The sequence below is a fragment of the Saccoglossus kowalevskii genome, chromosome 18 (genome assembly GCF_978046115.1).
Source record: "Saccoglossus kowalevskii chromosome 18, keSacKowa6.1, whole genome shotgun sequence".
Lineage (NCBI taxonomy): Eukaryota > Metazoa > Hemichordata > Enteropneusta > Harrimaniidae > Saccoglossus > Saccoglossus kowalevskii.
Window position 1 is genome coordinate 8165805 of NC_140658.1, and position 19084 is coordinate 8184888.

At 36.8% G+C, this 19084-nt stretch overlaps 1 protein-coding gene across 1 annotated transcript in view; it reads right to left on the reverse strand.

The window, feature by feature from the left end:
- Positions 1-18820, reverse strand: part of LOC100368932 (vesicular inhibitory amino acid transporter-like) — a 32720-nt gene extending 13900 nt beyond the window's left edge. The window contains exon 1 of the mRNA XM_006814945.3: positions 18394-18820. Within this exon, the coding sequence (XP_006815008.1) occupies positions 18394-18726 (333 nt within the window). The 5' untranslated portion in view covers positions 18727-18820. The remainder of the gene's footprint in view (positions 1-18393) is intronic.
- Positions 18821-19084: the final 264 nt, after the last annotated feature.

Consider the following 19084-nt stretch of genomic DNA (forward strand, 5'->3'; position numbering starts at 1 on the left):
CGAGTTGAATTACAATTTACATCGGGCAACGGAATTCCAATGCCTGACTGGAAAAGTTCGAGTGAGGGTGAATCGACCCCGCCCACTTTGTGAGTCAGCCGATTTTGCCGGAATTATTTTAAGTTACGATCCAACTGTTACTCGCAGTTAAACGAGTTTACAAGGTCCGAAATGCGTGTGAATGTCGTCTTGCGCAGTAAAGGGATTACGGTGTGGAAATAAATGAATGTTTATTTCCGAAGAACGGCATCCGCCATGCAGCACGGGTTCGAACTTTGTGTGAACCGTGAAATAATGCATTTTACCCACGTTGTACATTTCACACGAGACTCATATCGAACACACTACGGCGCGCCGTCTGTTTTGTATCATAATCAGTCGGAAGGTATTCATATTGTGTACAATGATAGACAGTTATTATGTTAGGCACATCTTCAAACTTCTGTCAAACTTCAAACACGATTGCACACTGTTCGGATGCATACCAGGCAGTGAGAAATATTTAATACGAAATGATCTCTTCATTGGTGACAGCAACGTGTGCTGTGTGCGAAACCTGTCTTATGTCACTCTGTTTGTTTTAAAGTTAACGTCCTTTAATACAGCATACATTTGAACAGGCGACGACTCTCAGTGTACAATTTTCGTCTGCCATGCATACATCCGATAAAACTTTTTCCTATTTGATAATGTATGATGTTTTATTCAATTGTAAAACAATTTTAGACCAATCATCTTGGCAAAAGGGACACTTTCCAGCGATGACGTCACATAAAACGAATCCTCGTCTACGAAGTCAGTGACCCAAGAAAATGGAGTATTGGAAATGTTGTGCACGATGACAAGCGAGGCAGATAATGCACTAATAACATTTTACCACTTCAGGTCGACGTGAATTCAAGGAAAGATTTCAAACTCCGCTTTAATTAGCCTGTATTGTCATAGCATTTTGCTAATAGCGTTCGACCTTTAATTTCGGAACGCACGGCCTTTCAACAGGGTTCGATTAAGGTAGTGTGCGTCTATTTACAACACCAGCCCCGGCACCAGCCCCTAGACTGCATCGATTGCAGTCAGCTAGACAGAGTCGCCAAGGAACTGTGATTTTCCCTATAGCAAAGTACGCGTGCAACGATAATAAGTGGATGTAATGGAATCAGAAACACAGACTGAAAACATCGTCGCTAAATATTATAGTACCTTGCGTGGCAACGGCGCGTTCTCATTGGTCAATCGGTGCCACATACTGTCCATGCATGGACGCATGGAGAAAATAGCGCGTAAATCAGCAATATCCAATGTTTGTCGATTATATTTTGGAAGGATCGTTGGAACAATCGTGGTTTCGCATACCATTGTTTGTGAGCGCCAAGGAATTCCGATGTCCTAGTACATACTGTAAAACACATTGAAATAGCTACATCATGTCATTTCAGCGAATTTTACTCAATACATGAATTAACAAAATCTTAATTTAGCCAAAATGCCAATAATCTCATTGCGAGAATATACTTTATTTTAAATTAGCGAAATTACAAGTTAGCTAAATTAGTCGATTTCTTTCTTCTCAGGCGTAAGATGAAATTTCCCATTTTTTAGATATGTCACACTCCGCATATCCTATTATATTTACGGACGGAGATGTTGCCTTAAACCCAGACTAATCAGGTTATTATTAGTTTAAGGCCGCTGCGTCTCGCCTATTTTCGCGCTCATCCCCGTCCTTGCCCCGTTAACACGCAATAAACCGGCAGCACATCTCCCTTCATCCCCTGAACATGACACCTACGTCATAATGTACATGCGTAATAAGACTGTAACACGAGATCACACGCTATCCAGTGAGCCACTAATTACTATATCACGATTTTTTCCTCGCTCTAAAAATGCATAATATCAAATCCCACGCACAAATATTGAACATTCAACGCAGCTATAGCAATCTTAAACAATGAAATCAATTGAAGTGCTAGATAGAGAAACCGAAATTGAACATGTAGTTTTCTTTCACGTAGCTTTACAAACGTATCGTTGAAAATAAAATAAAAACAAATTACACTCTCAAAAATTCCATATTTTGTGTTAGGTAGCTAGCGGGGATATAAGTATACCTTGTTGACGTTGATGGTGTTTTAATTTGTGGAAATTTTATTTAAATTCCGCAGATAATTGCGAACAGAACGTCCGTGGCACGTGTTGACTATAGTAAAACCCCAAGTCAGATTGATTACGGCCTTTGAAAACATCAGCTCGCCCAAAGTGTATTCATTTGTTTGCGATAATTGGTTTGTTTAACAGAAACAAAAAAGGACGGAAGAATCGTGATATACAAAATGTACCTGGTTTGACTCTTCACAGGGTTCGTTTATTAGTACATTACATACACTCCATTATTGACGTTTATAGATTTAAATTGTTTAATTTCAAATTGATTTAGTTCCAAGAACTCAATGTTGCAGTTGCTGATGAAACGTGCAAGCGTAATATTTGTTCTCAATTTTTTGAGAAATCAATATTTACTATCAAACAACAATATTTTTAAATGTATATATTATTAGGGTAAAAGTGATTGACATGTTATCAGTATCCATTATAGATTCGTTAGATGTTATTGGTGTCCTGAACACTAAACATAACATTGTTTGTCGATAACTAGTGCTTGCATTAAAGTTAATCCATGTCCCATTGTTCACAGGCGAGTGTACATATGTTTGTGAAAAATAAAAAATAAATCAATCTTACGTTTCGTTCTCACAGTTTGTTTTTAATACACATACACACACGCAAAGAAGAATTGTTGAAAAGTAAACTAACACATTAGTCTAAAAATGTATTGACCATCTTGTAAAAATAAATATATGATCTATGTAACAATACTGATATCATTTTTCAAGATTATTTATTTGCAATATTTGTCGACGTAATTCATTATTTTGCGCGTAACTTCGTATTCTAGTCACCGCCCCGCAACAAAGGCTGTCGGAAAAGTCCAAATTTTATGAAAATCACAATTATTTTTCGGGTGAATCTATAGCATGAACAGTAATTGTAAGACAATTATGAAAAGAATAAGAGGAACCTTTGTATGGGCAACGTAACCAATCATGTATTTAGCAATTTATGCGACTAAAAGTAATACACATGTTTTTTGTGTGTGTGTTTTATTGTTAGAAGGATAGGAAAAAGTCATGTGGCCGTGCGAGATTGTGCTTAAAGAGCGGTAGTCGTCGCGCCACGCATGCTCGAGGTATATGGGTGTCATATCAACAAAGATGGCGACTTTGACTGTTGCGCAGATCAACGAGTACACACTGAGACGTTACCAAGTATTTAATAGGTATATTTTTAGGTGATTAGAAGGTATCGAAGGAATCACCAGCGGTAATTAACTTCGAATGCAAGCCACGCTCAGGTCAAACCTCATACTTGTCTAGAGCGCGTTGGATTGTGGGAAAATCAATGTTTATCATCACAAATGTCACACATGCGCAGCGCGACGACTGCCACTCTTTTAAGCACAAAGCGTCTGATAACTAAACCTAGTGAGGCGTAACAAAATTGTTTATGAAAACAAATTTCGATACAAATTAATCTCAACCATAAATGGTTATCGATTACACCCCCATCGATGTGTCGCGGCTGTGATACTTGTGATACAGATATTTCCTCAATGAGAATGATATGTGGGGAGCCTCTTCATTTAATTTAATGTTTAGGTTTACCCTAGGATTACAACGTTTATTTTTGAAGTGGCATGTATAGGCAGCGAAACCTTGCCGTCTTGTAGCGCGCGTCCGAAAAACGTATATTCACGCGTTAATTACGTTGCGTGGGCTCATTACGAACACGTCGCCGTGCGACTACTGTGGCGCTTCAACGATTCACGAGGTTTGCAAAGAAAATTAATACGTTTTAGCATTTTAAAAGAATCTTTTGAATATTTTCACATGTGTTCAGACGATGGTGGGGCACACGCGAAGTTCGTGGTGTCATGATGCGTCAGATCATACTCGAGGGTGACACATTTTAACGGTGGCATGTTTCCGGTGTAGAAAGTAATGAAAGGGCGAACTCGTAAGCAGGGGAGGGGTGACATTTTCCTTAACATCTTTGAACAATACCAGCCACAATGGCCTTTTCCTCAAAACTCAATTTGTTTCACGTTGTGTCCGCCTAGTGGCTTTAAGGAACAGAAAGCGGACATCTTCTCGGCGCAGATGTACACATTGATGCATTCAACCACACCATTACAACTTCGAATAATTTGATAAAAAAGGGCATAATGAAGGAAATCGATGATGCAGCTGTGCGCACTTATTTGTTTGCTTAACAACCTGACGATGGTTCGTAATTAAGACGTATTCACTGATGGGCCAAAGCGAATATTTTTTTTTTCAAAGGATGGCTGTATTCGTCGTCGGTGACGGAATGTAGGAGGGATGAGTCACAAATTGGCGTCGACGCTTTAAAAAATCCGTTGATCGACCCTCGGGCAAATTGAAATTACTCAGTGTTTTTACTCATCGTCACAGTCGTTTATATTGTTTTGATAAACGAGACAAAAATGCATTTTTTTAGTAGTATGCTTCTGAGTGAAGTTGTAATAATGTGATGTATTTCTATGCATCTGAATAATATACGATGTAATATTATTTAACATGAACATATATATGTTGCACGTGAGCCGACTTGTCCGATTTCCGGTGTCTATTGTCGACGCCGTATATTGGCGCACACCAGGGGAATTCAGCGGGAGCAACTAGGGGCAGATGCGTTTTTGTTGGGGACTATTTGTACAGTAACGTCAGAGGCGATGGCACGAAGTTTTGGAAATTTGAAATCTAGACCCCTTGAAACGCCATTTCCTGCATTTTGAGGGGCATATTTTGCTGACACAAAAGGTTTCAGCAAAATTTGTTTTCGAGGGGGCTGTGCCGCCGCCACTAAACGTCACTGCATTGTGGGTCAGTATAAGAGTAACGCCAGTTTTTGCGCGTCCCTCTAAATCTGCTAATGGTAGCGGCGTGTTACTGCATCAAAACGATAACGCCCTGTCCGCTGCAATTCTTAATAATTGGCATATGTTTTGATTAATATTCTCGATGGTGGGATGCTCCGTGACCCTAGATCATAGCACCTCACACTAAAAAACGTGACTGTGAACCGTTTTTCGGCACCAAGATCTCGCGTCTATCAGATGGTGAAAAGACAATGGACTGTATATGGACCCGCGATATCTCGCACCTATCACATGGTTACGAGACAGTGGACTTCTCCTTTACCCGAGACCTCGTACCTATCGCATATCAACGAGATGCGATATGCTGTTCGGCACCGAGATCTCGCATCTATCACATGGCTAGGAAATAATGAAATGTCTCTCGGCCTGAGATATCGCAACTATTACATAGCAATGAGATATCGCGACTATAACATTGCGATGAGATATCGCAACTATTACATTGCAATGAGATATCGCAACTATTACATTGCAATGAGACAGTGATCTGTTTCTTGGCACCGAGATTTCGCTCCACCTATTACGTAGCAACGAAATAATATTATGCTGCTCGTCAGTGGTTCGCCTCTCGACCCGAGATATCACCTCTATCAGCGTGGTCTGTTTCTTGGAACCGAGATGTCATACCTATCAAATGGTAAAAATATTGTGGCAGGTATCATTGGTTAACACATCTTGTTTCACAGTAAGATGTCAACTAAACGCAATGTATTATGGGTGTGGCATATCCTCGAAACGGCATACCCTGCATGAACGTGTGATGGTGTGCCACGCCCCCCTGGTGACATTCTGTGTCAATTATGTAGCACTGGGAGATTGCAAGTACGTATTGAAGTTATACTGACAACTGGTACTATCCATTCCCCAACACTCGACGTGAAGCAAGGCTGGATTGATTCTTACTATGATTATAAGTATTGGAACATATATATAGATAATATAAAGAAAATAAAAGATGGTTTTCCTATATCCCATACCTATGAACAACTAAAGTATATTTATTTATAGCCCTATTTGATCTTATCCGACATATGTCTTACGTCATGAGGTTTTTAAGAGTAATCGTTCTAACCTATATAGATACTGTATATCGGGAGAAAACGAGTAAAAACAAAGCAAATGGCCGTCATAAATTCCCAATCAGACACGAAAGATTCTGTATATTTTATTATCCGACAAATACGGTTTCTGATCATTTCAATGTAACGAAGGCATCCCCAGATTGAAAGCATTCATGTATGTTTGGTTTACATATTCAATTGTATTATTGTTTTCTTGGTGGACGGAAACAGCACGATAGTCTTGTTTTCAATTGGGAATGCGCATCTCGTGAAACCACAATACGCTATGGTGTGATGTAGCATTATTGAGTTGTAGGGCAATGAGTTGTTTTGAACGCGTATCACCCTCCATGTATTATGTCTTCTTTTTTTTCTTCCCATAATCACGTGACTTTCACGGAAAACACTCACATAATTTTGTCCTAATTTTTCAATAAAAATGATCAGATCCTGTAGCCAATGATAAATAACGTCTACTTGGTCTACAATAAACAAGGAAATTATAGAAAAATACGTAAAAATGTTTAAAAAAATGCCTCACCAAAAATGATGTACTAGTAATTCTGGAATCTGTGTTAAAAAGAAAATATCAGGATGATGACGTCATGAGGGCCACTGTTTTTTTAGAAACCAAACTTAATTATGAATTCACTAATGTCAGACATTCTACCAGTCCCAGCACGATTTGTTAATGCTAAATCAGTCTTCTTCTATCTTACAGTTAAGTATTTGAGGGTGAAAAATACCGTGACTGGTTCGTCGAGTACAATTAGATGTATTAAATTATATATATATATATATATATATATATATATATATATATATATTTATTTATTTATTTATTTTCAGTATTATAAGTAGATAACAAATAAAATACTGTTCTATCACTCTATTATATGACCACTAAAACATCAAATTGTAAATAATATTCGTCAAATTATCTTTGTGGAACATACAAGAATGTTTACTGATACGACATTGCACAATATTTAGACATCTACTAGACTGTCACGTGATTTTAGTGTTACTTGGTTTATAAAATAATTTTGCGTTTTCTGACGTCAGAGAAAAGATATACATACGAGTTCCGATCATTATTTCGCTTACGCAGGATACGCTGGAAATTGGTTACAAGTTGTCGCATTAATAGTGAAGTACATTAGTCTAGTCCTCGTTAGGCTTTGTGTTAAACACGCAGGGTGGTTTTTTTCAACCGCATTACGTAATTTAGATTCATTTGTAAAGATTATGTCACACTCTCGCCCACTGGTGTGAGCAATATTGGGAAAAAATGTGCACTGAAGTGCGTGAAACAAGCAATGCAAATAAAATATAGCACAATAACTCCGGGAATTGAAAGACGAAAGAAAACAATGGGTACATACAAACGCAATGGAGCGTATTTTAGAAATGTAATTCTGAAGAAAAAAATATTTCATTTCTCGCTATTCAAGACCGAGCAATTGTCATCCGGGTATTATCACCCACTTGTTATTGGCCGAGAGAATACATCCCCGGAAATCAAAAGTTCTTTGTGCCCTCCGAAAAATCAATGTCGAAATAAGGTCATATAAATCAGGATACACACAAAAAAATATCGAGAATAAATCTAATTTATATGCTATATTTTATGTCGATGTAAGGACGATAACGTAAATAAAAAAATAAATAAAAAAACATGCAATATTGAACTAAAGATATTCAAATGCATATGCTATATTTTGTGTCGATGTAAGGATGATAACGTAAATAAAAAATAAATAAAAACTCGTGCTATATTTGACTAAAAACATATAAATATTCAGCCCTATTTATATTTTAACATTGATAGAATGCAGTATGTAGTAATGTCTTTAACACGACTTGTATACGCCGCACGGGCCCAAACCCAACATGACGCGGCGCGACGACTGTGTTTTTTTTATGCCGGAGAGAAAACCTGTTGCTTTAAACTATTTTTAAACAATAATGAAAAGAATATTCTAATATATCGTCCGAATTTATATAATATATATATTAAATACATATTGTTTATTTTTAACTATACATTAAAGGGCGACAGTCGTCGTGCCGCGTCCTGTTCGATTTGGGACTCATAGCGATGTAAACAACGCGTGTAAAATACATAGTTTACATGAAATTCGAGCAAGCGCTGCGTGGAAACCACCGCCCTTTAAGGTTACACGTTTGACGTCGAGCGATTTTTTTATGAGAAGACCCCTTTAAGTGACATTGACCATGAAACTGGGGTTATCGAACATCTCGACGTTAATTATGCCCTGAATGAAACACACATACACACTACGCTCAATATACGTCTTACGAATATCGTCCTTTGTATCGTGGGAATCATTAGTAGTACACAGATACAAGGTTATCCTTTTTCTGTCAGGAAACGCTTCGATTTGTCGCGCCCGTTGAGATCTAAACAGAATAGAAACAATCTACTATTGGGTTTATTCTTCAAATCTGTTGAATTATACTTCTGCTGGGGATGAGATTCATTTCCAGTGTACACTTTTATCCATGAAGTGCAGGACAGATGTGATGCGGTTCTCTTTTAAATCCGGCTTCTTTGATCATGAAGCGCGATTAGTTTGCAACAAACAGCTGGTGTATGGTGATACCATGAAAACAGATACAGTTCATTTGAAAACTGACGTTACCTGATCTGCAATTTATTGACTAAATAATTCCAAAAGGGAACCAACGATAAGCAAACCCGCGATATGACCCGCAATCATAATAATAAAACGAAGGCATAAACAACATGTAGTTGCCATGGGAACTAGTCTATCAGAAGCCGATTTTTTAATTTTTTTAAGTTTCTATAATTACTCTCGACTTTGGCATAGTTCTTTTATTTTCGGCGATATGTTCCCGCATAAATTATGATATCACACTTGCAACATTGTAATTTCAAGTCAGCGTGCAATCATTATTACAACCATTTTGAAATAGACAACTCACGCACACTGGCAGCTGAATAGGTTGATACAGTTCACCCAGTCACGTGGTCATATCACGCTGAATATAATTTATTCAAACAATTATGAGAATAGTTTGGAGGAAGATACATGGACACTTTGCACCTGGTGAGAATATATATTAGTATTAACAGTCACGTGTTTCCTGTATGCAAATTCCAGTTTCACCGGAGTCTGAAATCAGGTGAGTAAAATAATACAAGTAAAATCACAGACAGCTAGATACTTGGGAATACAAAAACATAAATAATTGTCATCGCAGGATGCATATACTCTACAATTTGACAACATGCGCATCATGGTACATTTAACATACGAAAATGCTCGAAATGGGCGCCCTCTTGGAAATCGAAATATCAGGTTTTTTTTATTACTGCCCAACAATTATTTTCACAAAGTATTCTCACGAATAAAAAAAAGACTAGATTTTTTTAATGTTTGTCGATAATCTCACCTAATCCTCTCGAGAGTACAGTTAGCATGGTAGAGATCGCGAACCCTTGTCGTAATCTGATTTAGGGGCATGCATACAATCTCGCTGTCATCAGTGAAGAGGTACTCTCATTACTTAGATGAGTTGAGATAGGGAAAAACAAACGCGTCATTAAGAATCGACTCCAAAAATAACACACTGAATTAAGACCGCTATTGACAGGTCTCTGTGGATGTAAAAAAACATTCACATCGGCTACTACTAATTCCTCTTATGTATATCGACTAAACTAAGGGTCTCTCATGTTTCTGTGGCTGAATGCAAAAACTTTCACTGACAGACGCTGTTAGATTTCAGTCTTTATTCCGATAAGCTATCCCCAGCTGTCATAGTAGGAGACATTACAGTCAACATCTTTCCATGAATAATATATATATACTGCATTTACTCTCTGCTGCGATTTACATGTGCTATGAATAGCATCACCGCTGATCAAGAAGTAATGACAGGCGTGCTTCTCACGGTGGTAAGCGTAAGGAGATGAGAATATGAAATCTAGTGAAGAATTCTATTATTATTATGTTGGGTGTGACACCGATGTACTCCGCTCAGCTGAATCGACAGATTAGCCATATGGTTGCTAGACCAAAGTGACCGCACTTTGTCCTGGTTAGTCGACCTATGTGACTTGATTTTATTTACTGACCGACCCCAAGCAGTCAAATTTACCAGACTACGATATGCGACAACAGCAGACAACAGAAAACCAAGTTGACTGAATTTAGCGAGATGTAAACTTGCCGCTTCAAGACAATATACAATGGCAGAAAATAAAGGGTATACTAAAGTGATGTGCATGATCCCAATTCTTAAACTGAATGCTTCTATTCATAGTATTATTTATGTCTGCATTTTTAAAATCTGTCGTGGTAGACACTTCTTAATTATGGTTTTTCAAGGTGGAATATGGCGTTTGGTTCGTGATCACACATAAAAGTGTGATCTACTTGAAAATAAACAAAGCTAATAAATGCCGTATGTGCCAATACAACTTTCTAAAACTCAAGGGCTTCTCGGCATGCGTGACATTTAAACACAAACGAAGTAAACTCGAAGAGCCGGATTTTCTGCATAATCATTCACCACCCAACAACCTTAAGTGACTCGAACCAACATCACCATATACAATATTATTATACTAACAGTCGTTAACCAAATTAAAATGAAAACTATCATAAATACATCTAGCAGCGTTTGAAAAAATTAAATAACAGGAAGATCAAATATTCTGTCTGGTGGTTTATGGAGATATAAACATCGTTTGGAAACAAGTAATTGTAATATAATAAAATATAATATAATTTCACCAATATAATATGTTTAATATGCTAGAGATATTTATTAAAGATGTTAAATCTAGCTGGCGGATATTGGATAATTAATAAAATGACTGACTTTGTTCTGCAGTTAGGATAGGCCTTCCCCAAAACGACGGGATGACACTTATTCCTAAATCTTGAACTGTTATCTTTAATGACACGGTAGATGCCAAACTCTATGATGTCAAAGCCAAAAGATCTTTTTCACGAAAAGTATTATAGAATTACTGTGTGTAATTGATCCGTTAATCCATGATAACTAGTGAATTTAACCTAATTAATGACAAAGTCCGAGGCGCCTGCTATTCATATTATTTGTTATTTAGCTTGTTAACCGTTTGATTTTTTTTATGTTGTGTATTTTTGCATAGTTTCTTTGTCGCCGCTTTGGATCAGATAGACTTAATTTTCCATCCCTCTTGATCAAAATTGAAAAAAGTTTGAAAAATTGTGCAAATTTATTCTGTGAAAGGTGACAATTTTGACTTTGGTTATACCGAATGTACGCATAGAGTGAATAGCCGACTGCAATACTAGAATTACAGTTATTTGTAAAATCCTCGCCATGAATCTGTATTACGACTGTATGTAAATGTTTTGGCATCCCAAGATCAGAAACTGTTAATGAATTTAGTTAGCTAGATACCAGTTTTACAAATGCAAAAATGCGTTTCTCTAACTAGGGCATTAGGAGAATTGTTTTACTCTTCATTGCCGCGTTACCTCTGTATTTTTGGCACTCGCGGTTTCAACATAACACACGTACAATTAATTACCTCTATATGTGTTGTGATACACAAAATTTGCCAAGTCTACACGTGGTTTGGCATCCTCATCGAATCCGCTGTTACAAATGTCATGTACTTCAATTTGATCGAGGTGCACTCTGGGAAGATGGAACTACAATGCAAATGCATTGTATGTTAAATGTATGTTAATGCAAATACAATATTCACACCGTGGGAGTACTGCTGCAATTTCGAAGAACATTTGAGTAGAGCCATTATACAAACACGCACTATACTAAATCATACCGTGACCTACTGTGGAAATATTTGATTACTCCCTAATTGAAAACGACAATTTGCATATGTTTACATTGTAATTTTTGTTATATTAATTTAATTTGTTCCACTCTTAATAATATACTTCTAATAATTGCGGGCGTATATGGAACTCATACATTTATGAAGCGTCGTAATGTTCCGTACGTTCACCTGACTATACTGCTATTAAATGCAGATGAACAAAATCCATAACAGACATATATAATATATATAGTTAAGGTTCCGTCGAATCCACAGCGGTTCTGACAATACCAGTATGTTGTAAATTTTCAAAAAGGTCCATTCCAGTAATATTTACATTTCGCGATATCTTTGTTTAGTTCCGACAATGGTGAATCGAAATTTTGAGCAACACCGAATGAGTGTTTTAAATGCATATGCATATCATTACCACAAATGCACACACACCGTGAAGTTACATTTCTATGAATTTGCCAGGCAAATGTGATTGTAAATCGATACTTTTAAGGATGTAGTGGAGAATTTCAAGAAGTAAAATTCATAATAATTAATTTCATAGAAGAATTGTTCTAAACTATATCAAACTGAAAGCTCATAGTCTACACCAATTGAAAATCGATGTTACCTTAGATATAACCTTGTAGTCATGTGACTGCTAAGTAAATGAATCATTTATTGATGATTTTAATGAGTACTGTGAAGAAAGTGGAATGGAATACCATTTATTTATTTTTTTTTGAAAAATGTAGAATGAAACATGAGAAACATAACAATCACGATTTTAAATAATTAAATTTTTCTTTTAAATTTATCTTTTTACAATTTCTACGGAAAGTTTTGTTCGTTTGTAATTCAGATAATGACGTTTTTAGAATGTATGATTTAACAAAAATTGACATTACTGTTGTGTCATACATAATACATCTATAATCTCTAAAAAAAGATTTGATGAGAACCTGCGTAGTAGTCATTTAATTGATCATTTTGATGCCAGAATTAAAACAAATATATGCACTAATTTGCATATCAATAGATGAATAGTCGAGTAGCTGCATATATTTTTAAATTGTCATCAAATTTTCTGTGATTAATGTTATGACGTACAATAAAGTGTAGATGATAAGAAAGAATCTGAAGATAATTTGTGGATTATTACTTATTTCAAATACATAGAAATGTGAAATTAAGTCATCATAATAATGTGAGATGTTAATTTTGACCACTGTTTTAAGCTCTGAAATATTCATAAAATATTTAGATATTCTATAAATTATAACAAGTTCATATTGATTATTACGTGCCAAAAACTCCTTGAGGTTCGTAATCAGATTAGTATACTTCTATATTGGCTATTGTGGTTGATTCAAACGTAGTCACGTATCCAATAATATACAATATTTGCGAATGCAGATCATATACACTCGTATAGCTGCAATGCAATCAAATATACTCGTATAGCTACAGTGCAGATCATATACACTCGTATAGCTGCAATGCAATCAAATATACTCGTATAGCTGCAATGCAATCAAATATACTCGTATAGCTTCAATGCACATCAAATACACTCGTATAGCTGCAATGCAATCAAATATACTCGTATAGCTTCAATGCACATCAAATATACTCGTATAGCTGCAATGCAATCATATACACTCGTATAGCTGCAATGCAATCAAATATACTCGTAAAGCTGCAATGCAATCAAATACACTCGTATAGCTGCAATGCAATCATATACACTCGTATAGCTGCAATGCACATCAAATATACTCATATAGCTGCAATGCAATCAAATACACTCGTATAGCTGCAATGCAATCATATACACTCGTATAGCTGCAATGCAATCAAATATACTCGTATAGCTGCAATGCAATCAAATAAACTCGTATAGCTGCAATGCAATCATATACACTCGTATAGCTGCAATGCAATCAAATATACTCGTATAGCTGCAATGCAATCATATACACTCGTAAAGCTGCAATGCAATCAAATATACTCGTATAGCTGCAATGCAATCAAATAAACTCGTATAGCTGTAATGCAATCATATACACTCGTATAGCTGCAATGCAATCAAATATACTCGTATAGATGCAATGCAACCAAATAAACTCGTATAGCTGCAATGCAATCAAATATACTCGTATAGCTGCAATGCAATCAAATACACTCGTATAGCTGCAATGCAATCATATACACTCGTATAGCTGCAATGCAATCAAATATACTCGTATAGCTGCAATGCACATCAAATAAACTCGTATAGCTGCAATGCAATCATATACACTCGTATAGCTGCAATGCAATCAAATACACTCGTATAGCTGCAATGCAATCAAATATACTCGTAAAGCTGCAATGCAATCAAATATACTCGTAAAGCTGCAATGCAATCAAATATACTCGTATAGCTTCAATGCAATCAAATATACTCGTAAAGCTGCAATGCAATCAAATATACTCGTATAGCTGCAATGCAATCATATACACTCGTGTAGCTGCAATGCAATCAAATATACTCGTATAGCTGCAATGCAATCATATACACTCGTAAAGCTGCAATGCAATCAAATATACTCGTATAGCTGCAATGCAATCAAATAAACTCGTATAGCTGCAATGCAATCATATACACTCGTATAGCTGCAATGCAATCAAATATACTCGTATAGATGCAATGCAATCAAATAAACTCGTATAGCTGCAATGCAATCAAATATACTCGTATAGCTGCAATGCAATCAAATACACTCGTATAGCTGCAATGCAATCATATACACTCGTATAGCTGCAATGCAATCAAATATACTCGTATAGCTGCAATGCACATCAAATAAACTCGTATAGCTGCAATGCAATCATATACACTCGTATAGCTGCAATGCAATCAAATACACTCGTATAGCTGCAATGCAATCAAATATACTCGTAAAGCTGCAATGCAATCAAATATACTAGTATAGCTGCAATGCAATCAAATATACTCGTATAGCTGCAATGCAATCAAATATACTCGTATAGCTGCAATGCACATCAAATATACTCGCATAGCTTCAATGCACATAAAATATACTCGTATAGCTGCAATGCAATCAAATATACTCGTATAGCTGCAACGCACATCAAATATACTCGCATAGCTTCAATGCACATAAAATATACTCGTATAGCTGCAATGCAATCATATACACTCGTATAGCTGCAATGCAATCATATATACTCGTATAGCTGCAATGCAATCAAATATACTCGTAAAGCTGCAATGCAATCAAATATACTCGTATAGCTGCAATGCAATCAAATATACTCGTATAGCTGCAATGCAATCATATACACTCGTATAGCTGCAATGCAATCAAATATACTCGTATAGCTGCAATGCAATCAAATATACTCGTATAGCTGCAATGCAATCATATACACTCGTATAGCTGCAATGCAATCAAATACACTCGTATAGCTGCAATGCAATCATATACACTCGTATAGCTGCAATGCAATCAATATACTCGTAAAGCTGCAATGCAATCAAATATACTCGTATAGCTGCAATGCAATCAAATATACTCGTATAGATGCAATGCAATCAATATACTTGTAAAGCTGCAATGCAATCAAATATACTCGTATAGATGCAATGCAATCAAATATACTCGTATAGCTTCAATGCAATCAATATACTCGTAAAGCTGCAATGCAATCATATACACTCGTATAGCTGCAATGCAATCATATATACTCGTATAGCTGCAATGCAATCAAATATACTCGTAAAGCTGCAATGCAATCAAATATACTCGTATAGCTGCAATGCAATCATATATACTCGTAAAGCTGCAATGCAATCAAATATACTCGTATAGATGCAATGCAATCAAATATACTCGTATAGCTTCAATGCAATCAATATACTCGTAAAGCTGCAATGCAATCATATACACTCGTATAGCTGCAATGCAATCATATATACTCGTATAGCTGCAATGCAATCAAATATACTCGTAAAGCTGCAATGCAATCAAATATACTCGTATAGCTGCAATGCAATCATATATACTCGTATAGCTCCAATGCAATCAAATATACTCGTATATCTGCAATGCAATCAAATAAACTCGTATAGCTGCAATGCAATCATATACACTAGTATAGCTGCAGTGCAATCAAATATACTCGTATAGCTGCAATGCAATCATATACACTAGTATAGCTGCAGTGCAATCAAATATACTCGTATAGCTGCAATGCAATCAAATATACTCGTAAAGCTGCAATGCAATCAAATATACTTGTAAAGCTGCAATGTAATCAAATATACTCGTATAGCTGCAATGTAATCAAATATACTCGTATAGCTGCAATGTAATCAAATATACTCGTATAGCTGCAATGCACATAAAATATACTCGAATAGCTGCAATGTAATCATATATATTCGAAAAGCTGCAATGCAATCATATATACTCGTGTAGCTGCAATGCACATAAAATATACTCGTAAAGCTGCAATGTAATCATATATATTCGAAAAGCTGCAATGCAATCATATATACTCGTGTAGCTGCAATGCAATCAAATATACTCGTAAAGCTGCAATGCAATCATATATACTCGAAAAGCTGCAATGCACATAAAATATACTCGAATAGCTGCAATGCACATCATATATACTTGTGGCGCTGCAATGTAGTCAAACATACTCAAGCAAAAGGACATATTTTTCAATCCTGTTTTAATAGGCAAATTAGCAAGCAGATACATCTTACATAGTAAAGGCGATTTGCAACAGACATCGCGTAATTACTGTCGGAAATGTCGATTTACCACATCTTGCATGTTGGACGAGACTCTAAATAGATGATTTGTAGAATCTTGCGCTATTACTTTTCAGCAAATTTGTGTAACATCAGTGTTTCCGTTACTCATTACATATATGGCGCCACAATCGTGCACAGAAAGTTTGCGTGCATTTCTACAAACCCTTACAAATCCCCAATTCCCCACCCCAAAACATAAACGTATTATGCAAATGCTGTCTTTAAACGCTGTCGCTTTGCATGCAGGTGGTCAAACAGGTTTTTCGGTCATCGGTTTCCTCACTCGCAACATTGGTTAATAATCACTTGTTTGTGTTGAAAGACTCGTTCTTGAGATTTTCCTCCGTAAATAAATGTACAACCACAGGAATAAGTACACGGGGAAATTAGTATGAAGCCCTAAGGTTGGTACATGTTTTATAACTTTTTTTTGCACTTCCCGAATTTAAGTTGAAACGAATAGGGAACAGAAACATCGTCGATTCATGGTCGATTCTGTTTGTAAGGCCACTTTACAAACGATGAGAGCGAAATACCTTCAGATGTAGTATCGTGTTTCGAATCGATACCTTGCCGAATCGAATTCTTCATACTATATACACGGCTGTTTTGTACGCGCATGTCGAAACACATATTTAGAAATGGAGAGACTCCAAATCGAAACGTGTGTTTCTTTTTATTCACGTAACACTTTTATAGCAGTGATAAATTCAATTGCAAGTGCGCACAATTGCAGAGAAACGATTTTGCTAAGTACGAATATTGGTATGACATTTCTAGCCATCGATCTCGATTTTCTTGTTTCGTCGATTTTTTCTCAGTGAAAGGTCATTGGGTTATTCGATATATACTGAAGGTAGCGATTATTGGAGTGAAACCATGACAACCATGCAAGATTGCAAGTTTTAACAGTCGCGGCCAAACAGCGGAAATGAGACATTATAAACTAAGAAAAGGCGGGAAATGTTTATTTTTACGGTGCGGTCAAAATTGCACCAGGATACTTTTATTGCCTGCGATTGAAGCGATTTCATTTGCGCGCGAAAATAATGATATCACGGAAAAGTAATCAACGCACGTTTGTCTGTCGGGGGGGGGGGGCTACGCAACCTTGTGTTAAATCGCTTCAGTGCTATTACAAGATTCAGACGATCAGATAGTGATATGAGAACGATTTTTCAGGCTTATAATAACCTGGACTTAAATTTCCCGGCAAAAGATGAGCTTCTCACGCCTGATTAGGCACAAGTAATCATATCAATGTAAAAAAAAAAGATCATTATAGTCGGAGATTTGCATTTGATAGTTGAAGGTGTCGACGGAATCCACTACTATGTCTATTTCGCGCCAAATCAAATAACTACATCGTCGTTCTCGATAATCTGAAAAAGGCAATTCGTGCGAACGACGCCACATTCCGTTAAACAAATGTGCTTAGTTGTGGCCTTCATTTGATAATAATTGATTCAAGGAATTGACTCAAGTCAACGAAGATATTTGTCTAAATCAATTGAGTTGGCTGATCAATGTCGATGTATACAGTTTTACTACTTCGTTGTTTCAATTTTTATTTCATTAATTTACGAATGTGGATTCGCTGATTTTGAATTAAAAATGTCCTTCTATTAATGTATGTGGGAAAAAAATGAGTACTGATTACCTGTATAGCATTTGTAACATTCCAGCCAGCGTCCCAGCTGGTTATGTTTCTGTGCGCGATAGGTTCGTTGCTTCCTTCCGTTTTCGTCACCCATCCCTTGTGTGGCAAGGCGCCGTTCATTTCCAACCCCTTCTCGGCGCTGTTTTCATCTTTCGTTGTTGCGCCGTCCGTGCCGTTTTCAAACACCGTCATTTCGGTTCTCTCCTCATGATGGGCAAAATGCAGTGTTTCGTCTTCGTCTTCTTTCCGGAAAGGAAGATATCGCCTGGCCGCTGTGGTCATCGCAGTGAGCCGGTTTGAAGCTGTGGCGGCTGCGCTCGTCACAGCATGCATGATTGTACTTTCGGTACTACAAGTTTCTTATGATTTGAGTCAAAAAGAAAATCCGTCTTTTCCCGTAACTTGAAGTCACAACATCACTGGTGGCGAGACGAATACTTCTGTGACCCTGTGTAGGGATAGCGAGCCTTGAAGAGAAGAAAGACGTGTCATGCAACTGTTAAGCAACGGTGCATCAAAGTGTATGTAACGTGAATCTGTGCATGTACTCGATGTACTCCACCAGCGCCGTGAAAACTAAATGCGACCCCACTGATTGATCTAAATCTACATATAGCCACGCGCGTTTCGATACACTATTGTACTTTGCGGCGACTGCGCACCACCCAACACCGACGTAGTAACCGTTGCC